Below are 18688 nucleotides of genomic sequence, written 5' to 3' on the forward strand. Positions count from 1 at the left end.
GAGGTGAGACGGGTGGCACGGACGGGGATGTATTTAGCGAGCGAAGGGCGTGAGTCTATTGTCCCGGCCTGATTCTGCAGCCGGCCAAGATGCTCTCATTCCACTGGCTTGTAAAGTGAACTTGCACTGGTGACGAATGACTGTGGCATTTTCAACTCTGGCCCTAGAGGCTCCTCGGGGAACTTTTACACCATTTACAGTGAACCGTGCGCAGGGTAGAAACACATGATGCAGCCCCACCAAACACACTGCATGCTTGAAAGCTCCCATTATGTCCCATTCTTTCCATATGCCATCAGCTCGCAATGAGGTACTGTACGCTGGGAATGTCAACGGTGCTAATGACAACACACATACACGGAGACAGCCGTATGGACGTACTAGCTCACTACACAGTATGTACTGAACGTTGCCTACAAAACCGTTTGAAAAGCGCCACATTGCTCAGATGAAGAAGGTTTTATGGCAATTTTATGAAAAGCAGCAGAACATTTGGCCAGTTTGGGTGAAATGTAAAAGCATTACACTGGAGTGGGAAAATCAAGTGACGTTTGACACAATCTCACACACTGCTTTGTTTTGGGAAAGGTCAGCCATTTGTGTGCATACATGAGGCATACTGGAAAAACTCTCTACTGTACGCTTCGTGGAGACGAGACGTGATTTTAAACACAAGTGAGGTGTGATGTCCGTCTGGACTGTAGTGAGCGCTGAATCAACAGCAACATCTCAAACAAAAGCTTTCTGCCCGTGGAAAGTCCATGTCCATGATTAATTTCTTTCTGAGAATGTTTCTTCTCGGTCAAATCGCTTACCTCACCGTATACTTTGTTCCTTACAGCAAAAACATCTGGCTGACAGGTTTCTCTGGCTTTTAAAAGGATTTTAAAGAGTAATTGTATTCCACTGAACAGAGAAGAGATGAAGGTATGAGATCTGTCAGAACAGACTACAGTCCACCATTACGTCACAACTCTGAGCTCTTGTTAGACGACGAGTCAGAGGAATGAGATGGGTTCTGTGATCCCGCAGTAAGCATTCGACACACTGGATCTTCTGCAGAAAAGCCTGTTTTCATGATCTTTTCAAGCTGAAGAACGCATCCGTCACATGGAGAAATCATCCCGTTGATGGCAGCTGCGTCATGAATGCCGTGTGTAATACGCTCAAGCATGTTTTACTACAACATCACATCAGCTGATGTGAAAATGCAAACAGCGCTGCTCACAAGCCTTCTCATACACTACTGTACATGTTTCATCTGCAAAACCGTCACGACTCCACGCTGATGTACACGTTCACTACAGCGTCACATCACCTGTGTGAACACATACAGCCGGTGAAACCCATCATCATGCTTTTATCATACTAAAAGTGCTTTTTTTTCATTATGGGTTTACAAACAGTGGTTAAGTTGAGGTTACCATGCTTTAAAGGAATAGTTCAGCAAAAGTGAAAATTCTGTCATCATTGACTCGCCCTCAGGTTGTTTCAAACCTGTGTAAATGTCTCTGTTCCAATGAACACAGAGATAGATATTTGGAAGAATGTTTGCAATTTTCAGTTCTGGGACATCATCCACTACCATGGTAGGAAAAAAATATTTTATTCTTTTGTTTTGTTGAACACGTAATGAGATATCTGGAAGAATTGAGGAAAACAAAGAGTTCTCGGGCACCTTTGATTACCATTTAATTCATCCTATGGCATTCAATGATGTCCCGGAACTGAAAATGACTAACATTCTTCCAAATATCTATGTTTGTGTTCATCGGAAAAAAGTCATTTATACAGGTATGAAATGACATGAGTGTGAGTAAATGATGCCAGAATTTTCATTTTTGGGTGAACTGTCCCTTTAACTATAGCGACCATGTTTTTATGGTTTTATGTGTAGTTTCACTTTTAGAGCTTTGTTTTATGTTCTCCCTTTCTTTCTTGCTTTCACACAATGCCCGAAGATATTTGGACCCTATACATAAAACATAATGTGACGCTCTCATCCCTTACATCTTAGCTCCACCCCTTTAGGGTGTGAGGGAGGATGCATCTGTGTATCACGACTCCTCAAGAAGCCTCGTGGTGCAGTCAGAGGATAGAGTTGGCTGAAGTCGATCGGTTTCTGTGTAACAGGCTGAAGGACAGAGCAGTGAGTATTTCTGTCTGTCAGTATGTCTGTAGTAATGTGATGAACTACACCTCTGTGTGTTCTGCTATGACACTGCTGATGTGGGAACAGTTGGGTTTGTCCCTTTTTGACCCAACACTGAGTTGAAAGTAACCCCGGTCAGGTTGTTGATTGTGGTAAATAGGCCTTTTGTGTACATAGAAATAGTCTTAGATCTTTGAGTTCAGCTCATGGGGGCAAAAACAAAAGTGTCGCGTTTATAATTTTGTGCAGTGTACATAGAGGAGTTTTATTCTTTTGAAGAGTGTGCAAGAAAGAGCGGGCAGAAAAGAAACAGACATAAGTGTTTGTATTATTGGGTCAGGTGTTGATGAACTGAAGATGAGACGGGCAGATCATTCCACCAGTGCATGAAGATCAAAGGTGCAAAATGTTTCCATTTTTAATTGAATAAGTACACTGCAAAAAATGACTTTCTTACTTAGTCTCTTTGTCTTGTTTTCCAGTAAAAATGTCTATAAATTCTTGAATCAAGAAGAATTTTCTTTAAGAGCAAAAGGACCTAAGAAAATAAGTCTAGTTTTTAGTAAAAAAATATGAAATTTCAGTGAATTTGTGCTTAAAACAAGCAAAAAATCTGCCAATGGGGTAAGAAAAATAATCTTGAATTAAGGTTGACCTTTTTCTCAGTCACTCAATTCAAGATTATTTTTCTTACCCCATTGGCAGATCTTTTGCTTGTTTTAAGCACAAAAAAAATCATATTTTTTTACTAAAAACAAGACTTATTTTCTTAGGTCAGTTTGCTCATCAAGAAAATGCTTCTTGATTCAAGAATGTTTAGACATTTTTACTGGTAAACAAGAAAGAAGGACTTAGTAAGAAAGTCATTTTTTGCAGTGTATACATTATTTCACCAACTCCAACACACCGTTTCTTTGTTGTAACGTGTGTGCGGTCTCTAACTCTCTGCTGGAAACCTCTCCGGCACTCTTAAATCATTTAGCAGATGAGACCTGGTGCTAGCACTTTATGAACTCCTTCGTGAATCACACTTTTTTCGAGTTTCGGAATAAGAGTAAAATTACGCCATTCTCAGAATTTGACTAAAATGTTTCTTTATACAGCTTCATACATATTGTCTGCCAGGATTCTCTCATCCAAATGCTCGCTGTTCTGCCAATATCAATTTTAAAACACAACCACATATCCTAAATACATGACAGATGTCATTTTAATGTATTATAATGTCAGACAAGCAAGATTCAACACTGTAAGCCTTCATAAGAAATTCTAATTTCAAGACTAAGACATCACTGGAAATCACCGCTTATACCTTTTCACATGATATGTTTTTGTTCACAAACATGAATCGTGTGTTTAACTGAAGATCAGAAGGCAAATTTAGTAAGATCATGAACAGGTGAAGAAAAAAGGTGCTTTTAGTTTGTAGGCAGTGATGAAAGGTATTGAAAGAGAAGTCACGCTGCAGATCGGTCTTGGCTTTACTTCACTAAATGCTCTAAAAATATCAGGCCCCTTACGTCACTCTTATCTGAACATTCACGTATCATGAACTCGTGTGTGTCTATTTGTCAAATGCTGAAAGTTCATGTTTTTGGGGGTCAGTTTGATGTATTTTTTGTGTAGGTGCAGAGATATATTTGCACCCTCTAGTGTTTGAGAGTCATGCGTCACGCAGGTTAACGCCATATAAGGTACTGTAGAGCAAACATGTGTAAACTCACACAAAAACACTTCTCGGAAAAATACAAAAGTTAAGACCCCAAAATACCCACGAAGTTACAGAAATAATGTTTTATATTTATTACATGGCACTCCAGAAGGATTGACTCTGATTGGTCAGTTGGGACATTCCAAGGTGTGTTATTCCCAGATAACAACTGCCTAAAACTGATGCTGCGTTCACGCCGTATCATAATTTACTGTTGTTTCGAGGTGACAAAACGTGATGTTCACATCCAAGTCGTGCCGTAAGTATACATTATTATTCTTTTTGTGTGAGAAAAAAGTTTCTTGCGCATTGAAATCACATAATTGCAGTAATTACAGCACGATGTAAATGCACCTTAATAAATTAAATAGCCTATATATATATTAATAACATTAACTTCAGCTTCAAAATTTTCCCCCTTTGACTTTCCACAGCAGGAATAAAAATGACTTTGGAAAGTCAATGGGGGCAAATTTTGAAGTGAACTACACCTTTAAATGTTTTCCTCGTAAAGGTCTGCATGTGTTATAAGTGAGCAAATAAAATATTTAGATATTAAAGTGTCCATAGTAATGCATATGTGGGATGATGAAAATATTAACATGATGCCCCACTGCTATCACTATGAATGAGAAGGGAATGCAACGCTCGGTGCTCAGATTGGCCGCTCTAACGGAGGAAGTCCCACCTTCCAGTAAAAAGAACCAATCATCAGTCATTACAGACTGGGTGTTCCACACAGTCTTATGAGACGTTTGCCGACCTGTGCAATAGTTGAAACCACATGTTTTTAGTGTAGTTTGAGCTTAAGGGTGCGTTCATATTTGTAGTTCCACACATTATTTTGATCTGGACCCAGTTCTGGTTCGCTTAGTGTTCAGACTGGCATTACCTAAAGATATCGGACCTAACAGCTTATGTGTAAAGTCGCAACATGATTGGACAGCTTTTATGATTTATACTTTAAACCGGAACTTACCGGACATCCAAAACAATGCTGTGTGCTGGGTTATACATGCTCGGTGTTTGTCTGCGCATATGAGGGGATTTTTAGCAAGCCGGTAAATCGCGAAGAGCTCATGAAGTGTTTAAAGCAGTCAAAACGGCGCCAGGAATGCCTCCGTTACATGCGCAAGCACTGATCTAATAAACACTCCTTTTATATGACCAAATCACTTGATTTTCGGATCGTATGTTGTTATCACTTCCTGTTTTTGGTTCGGTTCAATGCCTTCGGTCCGTGTTGTGTTCATATTTCCATTGAACCGAGCCAAAGAACCCATCTTTTCAGTGGTCTCGGTCCGCTTGTTTGGAGCGCACCAGGGACCTCATTTATAAAACGTGCGTACGCACAGATTTTTAGTTTTAGTTTAGTTTAATATATTTCTAAAGCTCATTTAAAACAACCACAGTTGACCAAAGTGCTGTAGAAAAAAAAGTCATGAAATTAACATCAGTAAGGTACTACAAAGAACCCCCACATCTCTCGAACTGAGTTAAAAGCCAATGTATAAAAATGTGTTTTAAGACTAGTTTCAAACACAGACAAGTTAGGGGCCATCCTCACTAACAGAGGTAATGCATTCCACAGTTTAGGGGCAGCTACAGCAAAAGCTTCAGTCTCACTCTAGGGACTGCCAACAACATAAGGTCAGCAGACCTCAGAGACCTGGATGGAACATGGGGTTTTATTAAATCAGATATATAAGATGGTGCTAACGAAGCCATTTAAGCGTTTATAAGCAATCACTGCAATCACTAAAATCTCGAAATCGATTCTGAAACGGACCGGAAGCCAGTGAAGGGAAGCCAATATGGGGGAAATAGGTTTAAAAACGGTCTTTGACATGGAAAAGTGCTTAGAGCCACGTCAGGGTCTGAGCAGACGTACGCACCTTTGCATGTTCGAGTGCTGCAGGTTTTTGGAAATATAAGTCATTCTGGCCGCTCGTAAAGGATTTGGATGTTGACAGGTGATCTTTCATATATCAATGACATTAATTAGACATCATTCACATCTGATGGAGAGGCGTACACACGTTTTCTGTGCGTACGTTTGTTCTATGAATCACACGTACGCACTTTGAGAAATGATCGTAAAATCAAATTTAGGACGGTTTCTATGCACGTTTTTAGGGTGGCAGCATTCACACTTACTCAAATAAACCGCACTAACAGAGCAATCGCACAAGAGTTCGTTTTAATCCAACCAAACATGGCATATGTGAACACACCCTAAGAAAGAAAAGCTGTGGTACAGTTGATGTCAGGTTTACACTTTGCCGCCGTGAGATGAGTTTGGTTATTATCACGGAATAAACTCCTTCAGTGCGATGTGAGACCTGATCATCACATAAACACCTTACATGACTGTTATCAATCAGCTTCTGCAATTAATAAACACTTCATGAACCCTGATCACACTCACAATAATGAGCAAAATACTTTACATTCAACTTCATTTCAGATCCATCACACACACACAAAGCTATGACAGGGATGTATAATGCCTTTATTGATCTTTAGATGTTTGCGTCACAAAACAAAACGAAATAATGAAAAGGCGAAAAAATGGTAAAGTTGAAAGAATCTTCATTTTCAGATTAACTGTTTCTTTAAATACAAAGAATTTACAGAATGATTCTGAAGTGGGCCTAGTAATCTTTTGTGAATTACACGATAATAGAGTTTGGTGTAATAAATACACTTCGAGATCAATTACAAACGCAATGCAATAGACTGAAAGAAAGAAAAACCGAGCATAAGGAATGAGAGCGAGAGAGCAGCTGGATTAGCATGTAAATAGTTGTGTAGATAGGTAGAGTTTGGACACGTGCCAGGACTCTACAAAGACCTCCTAACATCTGTTTGACGCCACATTTCTACTCTGCTCTGTTACGTTGTAGAGTAACTATAAGATGGCAGGAGAATTTCAACATCCGAGTTGATTTCTCAAAATTCATCTCGACATTGAAGGAAACTGATCAAACCGCATGTTCAGAGCAGAAAAATGAACGTACAAACTGCGGCCACGATCGCAACATATTAAACGGTCTCGAGCGGATAAAGCGGTGAAGGGGCTGGCTGTACCTAAAGCATATGAAACTAATTTGTATGACAAATGTTGGTTTTCGACAGCATTCCTCAGCCGCTGATGGCTTCTCAAGGCCTGGAGAGCTTAAGGCAAAGCAAACAAATTAATGAACACTATCTTTACAAGAGATGGCCAACGGAAACAAAACCTGAAACACAACCCCCTTACCAACATTCAGATGCATCTGTCCGTGTCTTCACTCAGCCCGGCCCTTCGTGCTCCTCGGCCCCTCCACTGAAGTTTGAGGACCACCTGCATGAAAGAAGAGAGCCGGCCTGTTATGTCTCAGCTGCGGAAAAATAACACAGAATCCAGCTCTGCAAACAGCTCGCCGCGCGGATCGTTTTCCTGCGCCGCTCTGGACGCACGAGTCAAATAAGAACAGATGATATCATACACGGCCACGGAGGAATGTTCTTTCACTTTTACAACGCTTTCGCTTTGTCACAGGTGCTCAGAGTCAAGACCAGACCAAACCCAAAACCCAGCCCAGCAACAAGACCTAGACCCAGACACGCTCGGATCTAAATCCAGTCAAGATCCTCTAGGAAGATCCAGATCTGTATATCGAAGAAGCATGCTGTCCGCTTTAGAAAAACAACAAGAGAATCAATTTGCAGTAACAAACTGGCCCTTCAAAACCATCAAACTCCCGCATATTCTCTGTAACGCTGACGATACAGCGCCAACTACCGTTTGAGAACACACTGGAGATTGACTCAAAGATAATCGATATTGACAAGTTGCGTCACTGCCGTTACAATGAATGGCGAGGAATGCAACGCTCAATATGGCCGCTCTAGCGAAGAAAGCCCCGCCTTCCAGTAGAACGGTCCAATCGTCAATCGATGAAGAACGCTGATTCTCTGGGGCGGAGCTTGTGTGAGGCGCCTGCCAGCCTGTGTGCATGCGCAGTAGTTGAAGCGACCTCGAAAAAGGTGATTTTTAACGCAGTGGAAGTTATGGTACAGTCCATCTCAGGTTCAACGACAGCAAGAACATTTAAAAAAGAAACAACCAGTCTTATGTTGCATCCAAGTTGCTTTTATATGTAAACGTTTCAGCACTTCTAGAGAGTGAAAAGACAAGCGACTGATTTACAACAAACATGTATAAAATGACCTGCTGCATTTATGTGAGTGAAACAAGCAAAAATATCCCAAATCCCATGTCACTGACAGGATAAAGGCGCATTTATACTTGTGCGTCAGACCTACGCCGTAGCCAACGCGCCAGTAGGGGTGTTCGATGCCGGGTTTTTTGGAGTCGACTCCGATTCTCGACTCCCACTTTTGGAGTCGATGGAATCGACACTTCGACTCCATTTACTGTCATTCAAAACGGGGTCAGGAATATGAATATAAAATAAATGAATGTAACTTCTCAAGTTTGGGAATTTTTGACTGGCAATCAAACTCTGGCATCTCCAAAGTCACTAGCAAATACACATGCAATTGTGCAACGAGCACACCATCACAGAGAGTTTTTTGTGCTGCCACAGTTACCCCTTTCTGGTCCTAAACAGGTTTTCTAAGCGCACGCAGCGCAAGCATGACGGCCCTGGTCTAACCGTATAGACTTATGGTAAAGCTAAGACATTTCGTTTCCTTTATTATTTTCACACAAGTCACACAAATGAAGTTTTGTACTTAAAGACACCGCGTTTTATTGTTTTGTAGGCTGCGTAAATGTGCGCTAAACAAACCTAAAACATTTTCTTTTTCTTTTCGTTTAAGAATTCGTATAGCCTACATATTCTCCCTAGACTAAGATCAACACTTTTTTTTAATTAGAGAAGGCGTTGAGCCTTGTTTTATTTTCTTAATGTAGCCTAACTCATTGCCTTTCTGTTTTGGGCATTTAACAATAAAAAGTATTTAAAAGATCAACTTGTCATTTTAAAATCAACAATATACTAAGTAAACTTCTAGGACCCTATTTTTTTCGTGCCACCTACCGAATCGGAGTTCAGGGAACCGCAGTCCCAAGGACCCTAGTTTTTGAGAACCGAAAAGACTTTCCACCCAATTCTAACTAGGCCTACTTGGAGTTTTTTAAAGGTTTATTACACCCAAATACTACTTTATTTCTTGCAATTAAATCTTATTGCTAACAGCTTAAAAGCTTGTACACACTGGTACACACGAGCTTGTCGCCAGCGTTTTTCGAGACATTTTCATACCCAAACGATTTTCACTGGCGATGAGCCGAGTCAGTGACCGTGCAAATTCACTCCCTGACATACAGTGCTTCTGACACTCGCTTATCACACAGAAGAAGAATTCATCTTGCTTCCTCTTCGTCAATGTGCGCTTGAGCACCACCAAGTGGTGTTTTACTGTAACTTCAGCAGCTCCGGGCACGTGAACAAAAGCGCCAATCTCATTGGTCGGCCGGTTTGTAACGCAGCGCGTCAAACAAAAAAACGAGCTCTTTGTTTAGTCAGGAGGCGTTAAACGTCGACGATAAATGCACGCGATTTATCGTCCCGGTGTGGACATGCCTTAATGTCTAGTAATTATTGTGATTAACTAGCATAATATAATAACACACAAAGTAAAATAAACAATAAATCATGGTATAGCCTTTTCAGTCACTAGATTAACCATATTTCAAGTACAGAGTGAAGACACAGGATGACTCAGGGTAGATTGTGTATATTTTATAAAATAACAAATTAACAGTTGAACACACAAAAAAATGTTTACATGAACCACATTCATGCACCACTTCATTAATGACCAACTTCATTAAATTCACCAACTTCATTGATGACTTTTTCATTGACTCCTAAGAGAGAGAAAAGCGTAGAGAGAAAGAGAGAGAAGTGAATGAAATAATGACCATTCAGTTGAACATGTTCAACTCTCTCATTTTAAATTTCATATTTAAAAGATCTTAGTGACCACTAAGGCCGAAGCCTAGTACTTGACCAATTTATTTATTCATCTTTTGTCATACTATCGCCTGCACCGAGCTCTGTCCTTCACTTCATATAGACTACACAGTACATGACAAAATCCAGCACTTGTATTTTAACAGTCAAGTATTATGATGTCAAATTTAACAATCAGTATTATCAAAAATAATGTCAAAATAAAGAGACGTGACAATTAAAACATTAAGATTCATTTAAATTGCTTAAAATGGAAAAGCAAAGAGTAATTAACAAGGTTTCACAAGGAAGTGCTACAGTTTATTGTGCTGGGTAGGCCTAGGATTAATAATCATCCCATAGTCACTAAATCAATATAAGCTTGCCAGTCGTGCGGCGGTTTCGTTAAACGAATATACAGCATTACAAGTTTATATTGTGGCTATATTGTGCATTCAAGACTATTTAGCAACTCACGATCGACTCACTTCGGCTAAATTAACTTTCTACTTAAAATTGTCAAAATTGTTTTTAATTTTTAAACTAAAAAAAAGATTCACATTTGATACTCACACTCTTATTGTCGTCCGACACTATCGTAGTGTCTTTAACCTGAAGGGAGGGGGTTCAAGCAGACCAATCACAGCGTCGCATTGACTCGCTGCGTTACATTTTTGGAGAAGTGCGCGTCAGGTTATGGCGCAGGGTACGTGTCTCTGCGTAGGATACGGCGTAGGTCTGACGCAGAAGTAAAAATCACACTTTACCTTGATTCTTGAGATATAGCTGACCAGATGAAGTTGCAGATATTTTATTTGTTTTTGTGTGTGTGTAAAAAATCGAAGTCTAAATTTCAGTATTTCTATATTTTACAGCTAATACTTTAGATACATTTGGCAAAATCAGAATGTGCCACTTCAGACACAGCACATGCGCATGTGGAGAAAGATGTGATGAAATATGAATCAGTTCAGTGTGGATCAGATGATGTAAGTGTTCTGCTCTGTAGAAATAATAACACTGACAACGTCTTGTTGTAACCATACGTGCTGGCATTCATCACACATACACAAGCACACCATGATAAACCAAACAGATTACAATTCACTGAAATGTTTCATCTCTATCAGAGGTATGTTCTGTAGATCCTGATTTAGAAGCATGTTTGTGAAATTTGATGAAATTCTCTCTGCCATACTCCTGTAGCGCTTCACGTTAATCAAATACGTCATCAAGCTTATATTCCTGTGGATGATATCTAACAGCTGGAGAGGAGGAGGAAACACCTGCTTACACAGAGGAGCTGGAGAAAATACCTTCGTGTAAACTTGAGGACTGTGTCTAAAAGACCACTGAGCTGCCTACATAGACTGCACGTCTCCATTACAAACACATGCAGAATTTCTGTATATTATATCACGTGATCTGATAAAAGAGTGCCGCGCAGTGCTGTGATGGCCTCTTATTATCATACAGCGTTATTTACCTACAGTATGACACCAAACCACTGCACGTGCTGTGACGCGTACAAATAACATGCTCACTATAGATGTGAAAAGTTCTTGCATGCATCTATAATGCTATAATATTATTATTATAATATATATATAATATATTATTGTTAGAATGTTGTTCATGTGAACCACGTCTTCAATGCCCAAACATGGTGTCTTGGTAAGCAGTTTCATCACATGGCTGGCACATGTGCCCAAAACTGCACCTGGCATGCCTACGGGTGTCTCGTGCAGTGCACTTCATGTGTCTATGAGGACTACACAGAACTACTGCACCTGTGATGCTCATAATGGAGTCTTGGTTACCTGCTCACTACACACGATGCCCCAAAGAAGCTGTAGAGATTTATAATGACTAAAAGTCTCGTGCATTCCTGGGGTGTCAAAAATGATGGACGTGTACTGTATATAAATGCCAAAAAGGTCTGAATTGAAGTGTGAGGCCAAAAATGCAGTACGCACTTTTGCCCACGAAAAGGTGGCCAGATCGCCATGTTTCAAAGATGCCGCTTGTGTGTTTGATGCGCAACAATAATGCACCCAGCTGCGCGCGCATGCAGAGAGAACAGTGCTGCCTAGATAGACAGCTAATTGGGTCTCGAGACACACAGCCAGAAACTCCAGCGTGTGCGCGCGCGCGCGGTGATTCAGACTGAAGTGGCCATCAGAGGACCAGAAGCACAGGCAGACCGTCGGAAGAGCTTCACGCGCACCGAGGGCTTGGTGGTCTCGAGAATTTTGGGCGATCTGAAGGGTCTTTTACGCACGGCGCTCAGACCGCAGACAGACAGCTAGCATCAGAGCTGAAAGTTTGAGGAGACATGCAGAAGGTAAAGCTGTCATCCAGGCGTGGCTCGGGGTGGATATGGATGTCTATATAAATGAGTGTGATCGCAGATGAAATGCGCGTCTCTCTCCTCTCCGGTCTGTGATCGCGCGCACTTCTCGTCATGGCAGAGGTGGCTGGATTTCTCGGCAGCATCGATCTGGATTTGCAGGCTTTTCCAGCATTGGGGAGCGTGCCGTTGTCGGACGGTCTGAACGAGAGACTGGGTCTGATCGAGGGCAGACTGCAGCGCGGATCGCTTACGGATTTTGGCCACCTGAAGGGCATCCTGCGCAGGAGACAGCTGTACTGTCGCACCGGCTTCCAGCTGGAGATCTTTCCCAACGGGACGGTGCACGGGACCCGACAGGACCACAGCAGGTTCGGTGAGTGCAACAGCACCTGTGCGAGTCGTCTGCGTGCGTAACCGGCCGTTTGTCTTCTACAAAGTGCCGTCGCGAGCGAAAAGAATGCACATGACCAGACGGTTTAGTCTTTGTCCTCGCGAGGTTTTAAGAGAAATCCACGCTTGATGATAAAGATGTGCAGACGAAACATTTGAAAGGATTGTGACTTCATTTAGGAACAGCTGTGATGCTAGCGGGGTTCAAAGTTTAGCGTTTACTTGAAGGTCAAGGTCATGCTGTGCTGACTTTTGTACGAATATCCAGCACACGCGAAAATAAAACATGAAATAAAGTGACGGGTGAGCCTCATTGAAGTCGAGTAGTTCAATGAGAGATTGGCAACAGAGATGAGGCGTAATCTGGTGACACAACGCACGGACATGTCATGTTATTCTTATTAGAAAAATGCCTTCAAATGTATTATGCATAGTAAAAGAGTTGTTGTTAATCCGTGTGTGTGTGATATGTCCACGTGCCCGGTAAAATAATCTGACAGTGTGCATGTGTGTGAGACCTGTAAACGGGACAGAACTCGAGAGAAAACTCTCGGGTTGTTGATCTCAACATACGGGCGTATTAAAAAACAACGAATGCCTTAAACACAGTTCAATATGATGACGAAAAATGTTTGGACGTGCTGCGTGTCAGGTTAAGAGGAACAGTATCATGCGGACAGGAGTTCGGGTTTGTAGTGCGTTCTTGTGTGCACGTGTCCAATTCTCCTGTGAACTCCAGCGCCGGGTCACGGGCCGCAGGTGGAAAACAAACTCACGCAGCATGAGGCTGTTTTTCTCTGTAAACGTGTTCAAAGGAACAGACACTAATAATTACAGCGCTAATAAATCAGTCAAAGAGCGCTCGCTATTACAAGCATAAACAAACGATAGCAGAGGCCAGACGTAATCCATAATCATTGTGCAGGTGCAGCTCTGAAGAAGAATAGCTGGAAATGAAAGCCTGACCACTGTGGAATCCAGCGCTAATGCATGTTTTTACACACAAACAAGCTGCTTTACTGGACGGGGTGGTCTGCGGTCATGTATCTGGCATCCTGCTGGCAAACTCCAGCCGTTTGTCGGTAATGTTGCGAGCTGCCAGTGTCTTTGATTAAACGCACATGAAACATGCTTCTGCTTAACACGGAGCACACGCACGCGCACACGCACGCGCACGCGCACGGACTCCAGGTGCTGGGAGAAGACCACTTTACTCTTTAATCATGAGCGTGTGTGTGAACAGCTGCTTGGGGAAAAAACTGACACCTACGCAGCTAAAGGGACACTTCACCCCCCCAAAAAGAAGATATTTTGAGAAATGCCAATGGGGTTCAGTGTTGTTCTTCAAAATATCTGCTGTTGTGTTGTGCTGAAGATAGAAACTCACACAGGTTTGACATGAGGATGAGGAGATGATGAGAGAATTCTCTTTTTTGGGTGAACTGTAACACAAATGATGCAGCACATACAGATATCGTTATAGTTAAGAAGAGTAGTACACGTCTGTACAGAACATGTGAAGGTTTGGCCTCCGAGCTCATGTGAAGGTGGTGAGACACGTGGACAGGTGGCATGAGTTCTTCTCACCCGTGTTTTTCTCTGGCAGGTATTCTGGAGTTCATCAGTCTGGCCGTCGGGCTGGTGAGCATCCGCGGGGTGGACGCAGGTCTCTATCTGGGGATGAATGAGAAGGGTGAACTCTACGGCTCGGTAAGTCATGCCCGTGCACAACAGAAGAACAGAAGGTTCTGCTCTGTGAAGTGTAGCAGTAGGAATGCATACAGTCTGTTTCCCATATGATGCAGATGGACAGCTAAAGCAGACAAAACAAGCGCTGCCGGCCCTGACCTCTGATCGGCGGCTAACAGCAGCGTCTGGCTCACCTTGTTTTTGTCTCTTTCTAACTTCTCACATCCGAAACAACGTTCAGTCTCCGAGAAGAAAAAGTAAGGAGCCTCTTCATGTTGCTGCGCACTTAAAATATTTACATATTTTCCAGGGACACGTGAAGCGCGTAACGTATACACACCCACGTAGCGAATATACGAGCGCTGTCGTGCGAGGGACGGCCTTCGCTCTGCACGAAATGTGAAAGAGAGCAGAAGATTAAAGAGTGTAGCGGCGTTTGACTATTTGTGTGCTGGCGTAGAGAACCATATATAGAAAAATGTGCCTAGACTCCCCCTCCACAGAAACACGCTATCAGATTTCTGCAGACAATACACGGGGCCCCAGCCAGATTCTCTGCATCAAGCCTGTTTAAAGCGAGACGAGATGGCTTTACGTGTAACGTGATAACATCCTATTAAAATCAGACTGTAAACTCAGGTCGGCACGGGAAAACTCGCTTTTGAGATCCCCCAGAGACTCCGGCTCACGGCACGGGAATGAACCTGACGTTAGCTTAACTAGTGGCTTCAACTCCAAGTGATGGATTGATATCCGTGCTCTGGTGTTTTGGAATGAGAAAACAGATGAACTGGTTTTTTGGGTTGATCCAGTTCAACAGCCTCACATTCATTATTTGCACCTTCGCCTGCATTATGGTTATTTCGGACTTGCTTTTTTCACAAACTCAAAGAGTCAACCGTTGAAATCATTTGTTAAGCGCACGGTTACGGCTGACCGTATGTATCTCCAGCACTCATTCTGAAAGCACTGACACCAGGACTTGAGTCTGGCCCGGTGCGTGACTGTTCTTTGGCAGAAAACATGATGTAGCCCCAGCGTCCTCCATTGTTCTCCACGGTACAGTCAGCCAGTGAAAGTTCGCCTGTTTGACCTCGAGTCATTGCTCACGGAGCTCTGTCAGCGCTGTAGTAGCAGCAGCCCACACAGACTCTCTCTCTCGCTGGCGTGTTTGTGTGAGAAGAGCTCATTGCATCATGGGGGAAGATGCAGAGGGGGACGAAAAGGTTAACAGTTTTGAAGAATGATCTTGGGTGTTGCCTTCTCTGGTGAGGCGAGCACCTGTCATCCGGCCTGAGATACAGTAGTTTCCACTCGCCACAGTTTGCTCTTCACGCCTTCACGCTTTCCACTGCACCTGGAGGTCAGACTCGCGTCGCAGCTGTCAAACACACTTTATTATCAGGCAGATGATGTTTAATTGAAGGTGTTTCTGATCTGTTTTATTTTTATTTGACACTCTGGTGCTATATTAGACTAAATGTGGTTCTTGGCTCGTAATCATTGGGGAACCACTTTACGTGCCATATAGAAGCATATTTTGGTGCTTCAGTGGTTTTGGGGGGATGACCGAGGGACTATATATATAACACCGCTTCCGTATAAAGAACCTGTTAAGCCCCTGTATGGTTCTTCAGCGGTTCTATAGAGCACCTCAGTCCTCCCAAAGAACCGGTGAAGCACCAAGATATGGTCCTATATCGCACGTGTACAGTGGTTTCCCTATGATTGCGAGCCAAGAACCACTTTTAGTGTTATATAGCACCATTTGTTAAGACTTTAGACCTTGTCTTAGAGTGTTTATGTAGGCAGGACTCACTGCTGTTATTCCCCAAATTCCCAAACCGATGTTTTCCTCTTTGTTCTGTGCAGAAGAAGTTGACGGCAGAGTGTGTGTTCCGCGATCAGTTCGAGGAGAACTGGTACAACACCTACGCATCCACGCTGTACAAGCACACAGACACTGGAAGATTTTATTACGTGGCTCTGAACAAGGACGGCTCACCTCGAGAAGGGGGAAGGACTAAAAAGCATCAGAAGCTGACTCACTTTCTGCCCAGGCCGGTTGAGATCGAGAAGATCCCCCAGGCCTACAGGGACTTGTTCCAGCACAGGTGACCAGAAACACACCCAGAGTTCCTGGGTCGGAGAGGTTTGGTGAAGGTGCTGGATGGAAAAGACGGGCCCTCCTTCTCGCCTCGCCACTGTTTATATCTGGGTTCTGGTCCAAAAAGAGGAACCCCTCTCCAGCGGTGACTGAGATAAACAGTACGTGTGTGTCCTGGATGGCTCTGTTTCCTCTCCTTAATGGGTTTGAAACCACAGAGAAGAGAACATTCCTGCATCCAGAGCTGGTGCCAAAACATCGTCTTGAGAAAGAGGTGTTGACTTCAGGGCCACATGACACGAGACCCTTTTTTTTTTTTTAAGTGGACCGTTTTCTGGGAAAAAAGGTGTCTTTTAGGAAGTAAAACTGCCTTTGACCAATAATACTATCGGCCTTGAGAAAACTGGACATGCTCAGCCTGGACCCTGGTGCTGATTCTGTTGGACACAGAACAACATGAAGGTGGATTTTATATTCTAGGACATACGCAAAGCAAAAGCCTTTTCAACATACCTTCAGAAAGGGACTTGAAACCTGCAATCAGCTTCTACTGACAGACAGACAAACAAACAAACATCTTAAATCTTAATCTTAGATCGTGAGGTGGCGAGAAAGCCTGAAGAGTTTTATAGGAATGGACACTTACCCCGTCCAGGATGAACTCACGTGATGTTGATGGCGTTTGGTACTTGTGAAGGTGTTGGACACCTGAAAGAAGAATCTGTTACAGCGCATAAGCCTTGAATGGATTTGGGTGATTTATAATGTTCAGGCTGTCAGGAACATTATGTAAACGTTAGTGAACGATGTGTAAATACGGACGAACCTATTTATAAGACGTACAATATATATTTATTTTCTACATATAAAGTATAATTATAAATCTCTATATAAATATATTTATTTATTTTAAAGACTTTATTTTGTAATAAACCTGAGCTTATTCTACTGAACTATTACAGAAGGGCTAAACCATTTGAGCTGAATAATCGACAATACACTTGTCCTGCTCTCAAGTGTGTATTGTGCATGAGCATCTGCAAGAATCATCTGAATCACATCTATTAAACGCTGAGAAACACTGACTTCATTGACTTTGACTCAGAGTTATTATAGTTTTGATTTTCATTTTATTAGTATTTTAAATTAGCTTTTATTTTTAGATTTTTGTGTTAATTTTAGTTCAAGTTTTAGCAATTCTGGTATATGTTTTTGTCATTTTATAATTTATTGGTTCATTTTTTTATGTTGCAATGCACGATTGATGCATTTTTATTTTATTTTATAATTATAATTTTAGTGCTTTAAACTTATTTCAACTTTAACTTATTTAAACTTATTTATTTTTGAGGCAACATTATCATTTTCCCAATCATTTTTAGGTCAATATTTGATTTGATTTCAATGAACAGTAAAGTTGTCAAACTTTTAATTTGAGTAAACTAAAATAACCTTGCGTTGACTGCATGTGTGCAAATGCATACAACAACAGTCACGACTGAACCTCTGAGAGCTTGTTAACTGGAAACTGTTGCGTTTGTGTTCCTGTCATTTTGAGGTACATAAGATGCACTGGTCATGAAATCCAACATCAAACTATTCTGAGCTCATGTTAGTTAAAGGAGCACTTCACTTCACTATTTGCCCCCATTGACTTCCCAGAAACATTTTTATTCCTACTGTGAAAGGTCAATGGGGGCCAATTTTGAAGTGTGTTACTCCTTTAAGTTGTGAATTGACTGGATTGTGAAAAGTGGACTCTGTATGACTGCGACTGCACGAGAGTGACAACAGCCAAACAGGACCATCTTTAAAAAGAGAGTAATGAAAGATTTTTGACATCATGCATCTTCCAGCTTTATGTAGGGGGCGGTCAGCACTGAATAAAAGTCAACGTGTAACATGTGGTTTCTCAAATACTGTGTTGATTCCAGAACATCCCAGAATAATCCAGCTCTCCAGAGATGATGATGATGCACAAAGATGATTCTTGGCTGAGGGAAACTCTGGGAAAGTTCTCGCTGAACAGTCTGTAGACGCTTAAATCAACACCCTACAGAAAGTGAAACAATGCACAGGAATGTGGTGCGCTGGTGGACGTCAAACCTGTTGAAAAGTCGACACCACAGCAATATTAATTATCCATATAGTGTTGATAACATATGTAGACCAATGATTTTAAACACAGTGTTGTGAACACTGATGTTCTTCTGAAGAGGGTTTTAATCCACAACACCATTAGATTCAATCCAGATTTATCAACATGAACAGCCCCACCCATCAGCAGCGCCTCAACACATGCTTGAACACTTGAACA

The 18688-nt window shown here is 42.0% G+C and overlaps 1 protein-coding gene across 1 annotated transcript; it reads left to right on the top strand.

Moving 5' to 3' along the window:
• Positions 1-11959: 11959 nt before the first annotated feature.
• Positions 11960-17440, top strand: fgf16 (fibroblast growth factor 16). The gene is made up of 3 exons (XM_057349983.1): positions 11960-12558; positions 14182-14285; positions 16137-17440. Exons 1-3 carry the CDS (start codon positions 12297-12299, stop codon positions 16380-16382), a joined length of 612 nt encoding a protein of 203 aa, XP_057205966.1. The 5' UTR covers positions 11960-12296; the 3' UTR covers positions 16383-17440.
• Positions 17441-18688: the final 1248 nt, after the last annotated feature.

The sequence above is a fragment of the Triplophysa rosa genome, linkage group LG13, assembly GCF_024868665.1.
Source record: "Triplophysa rosa linkage group LG13, Trosa_1v2, whole genome shotgun sequence".
Classification (NCBI taxonomy): Eukaryota; Metazoa; Chordata; class Actinopteri; order Cypriniformes; family Nemacheilidae; genus Triplophysa; species Triplophysa rosa.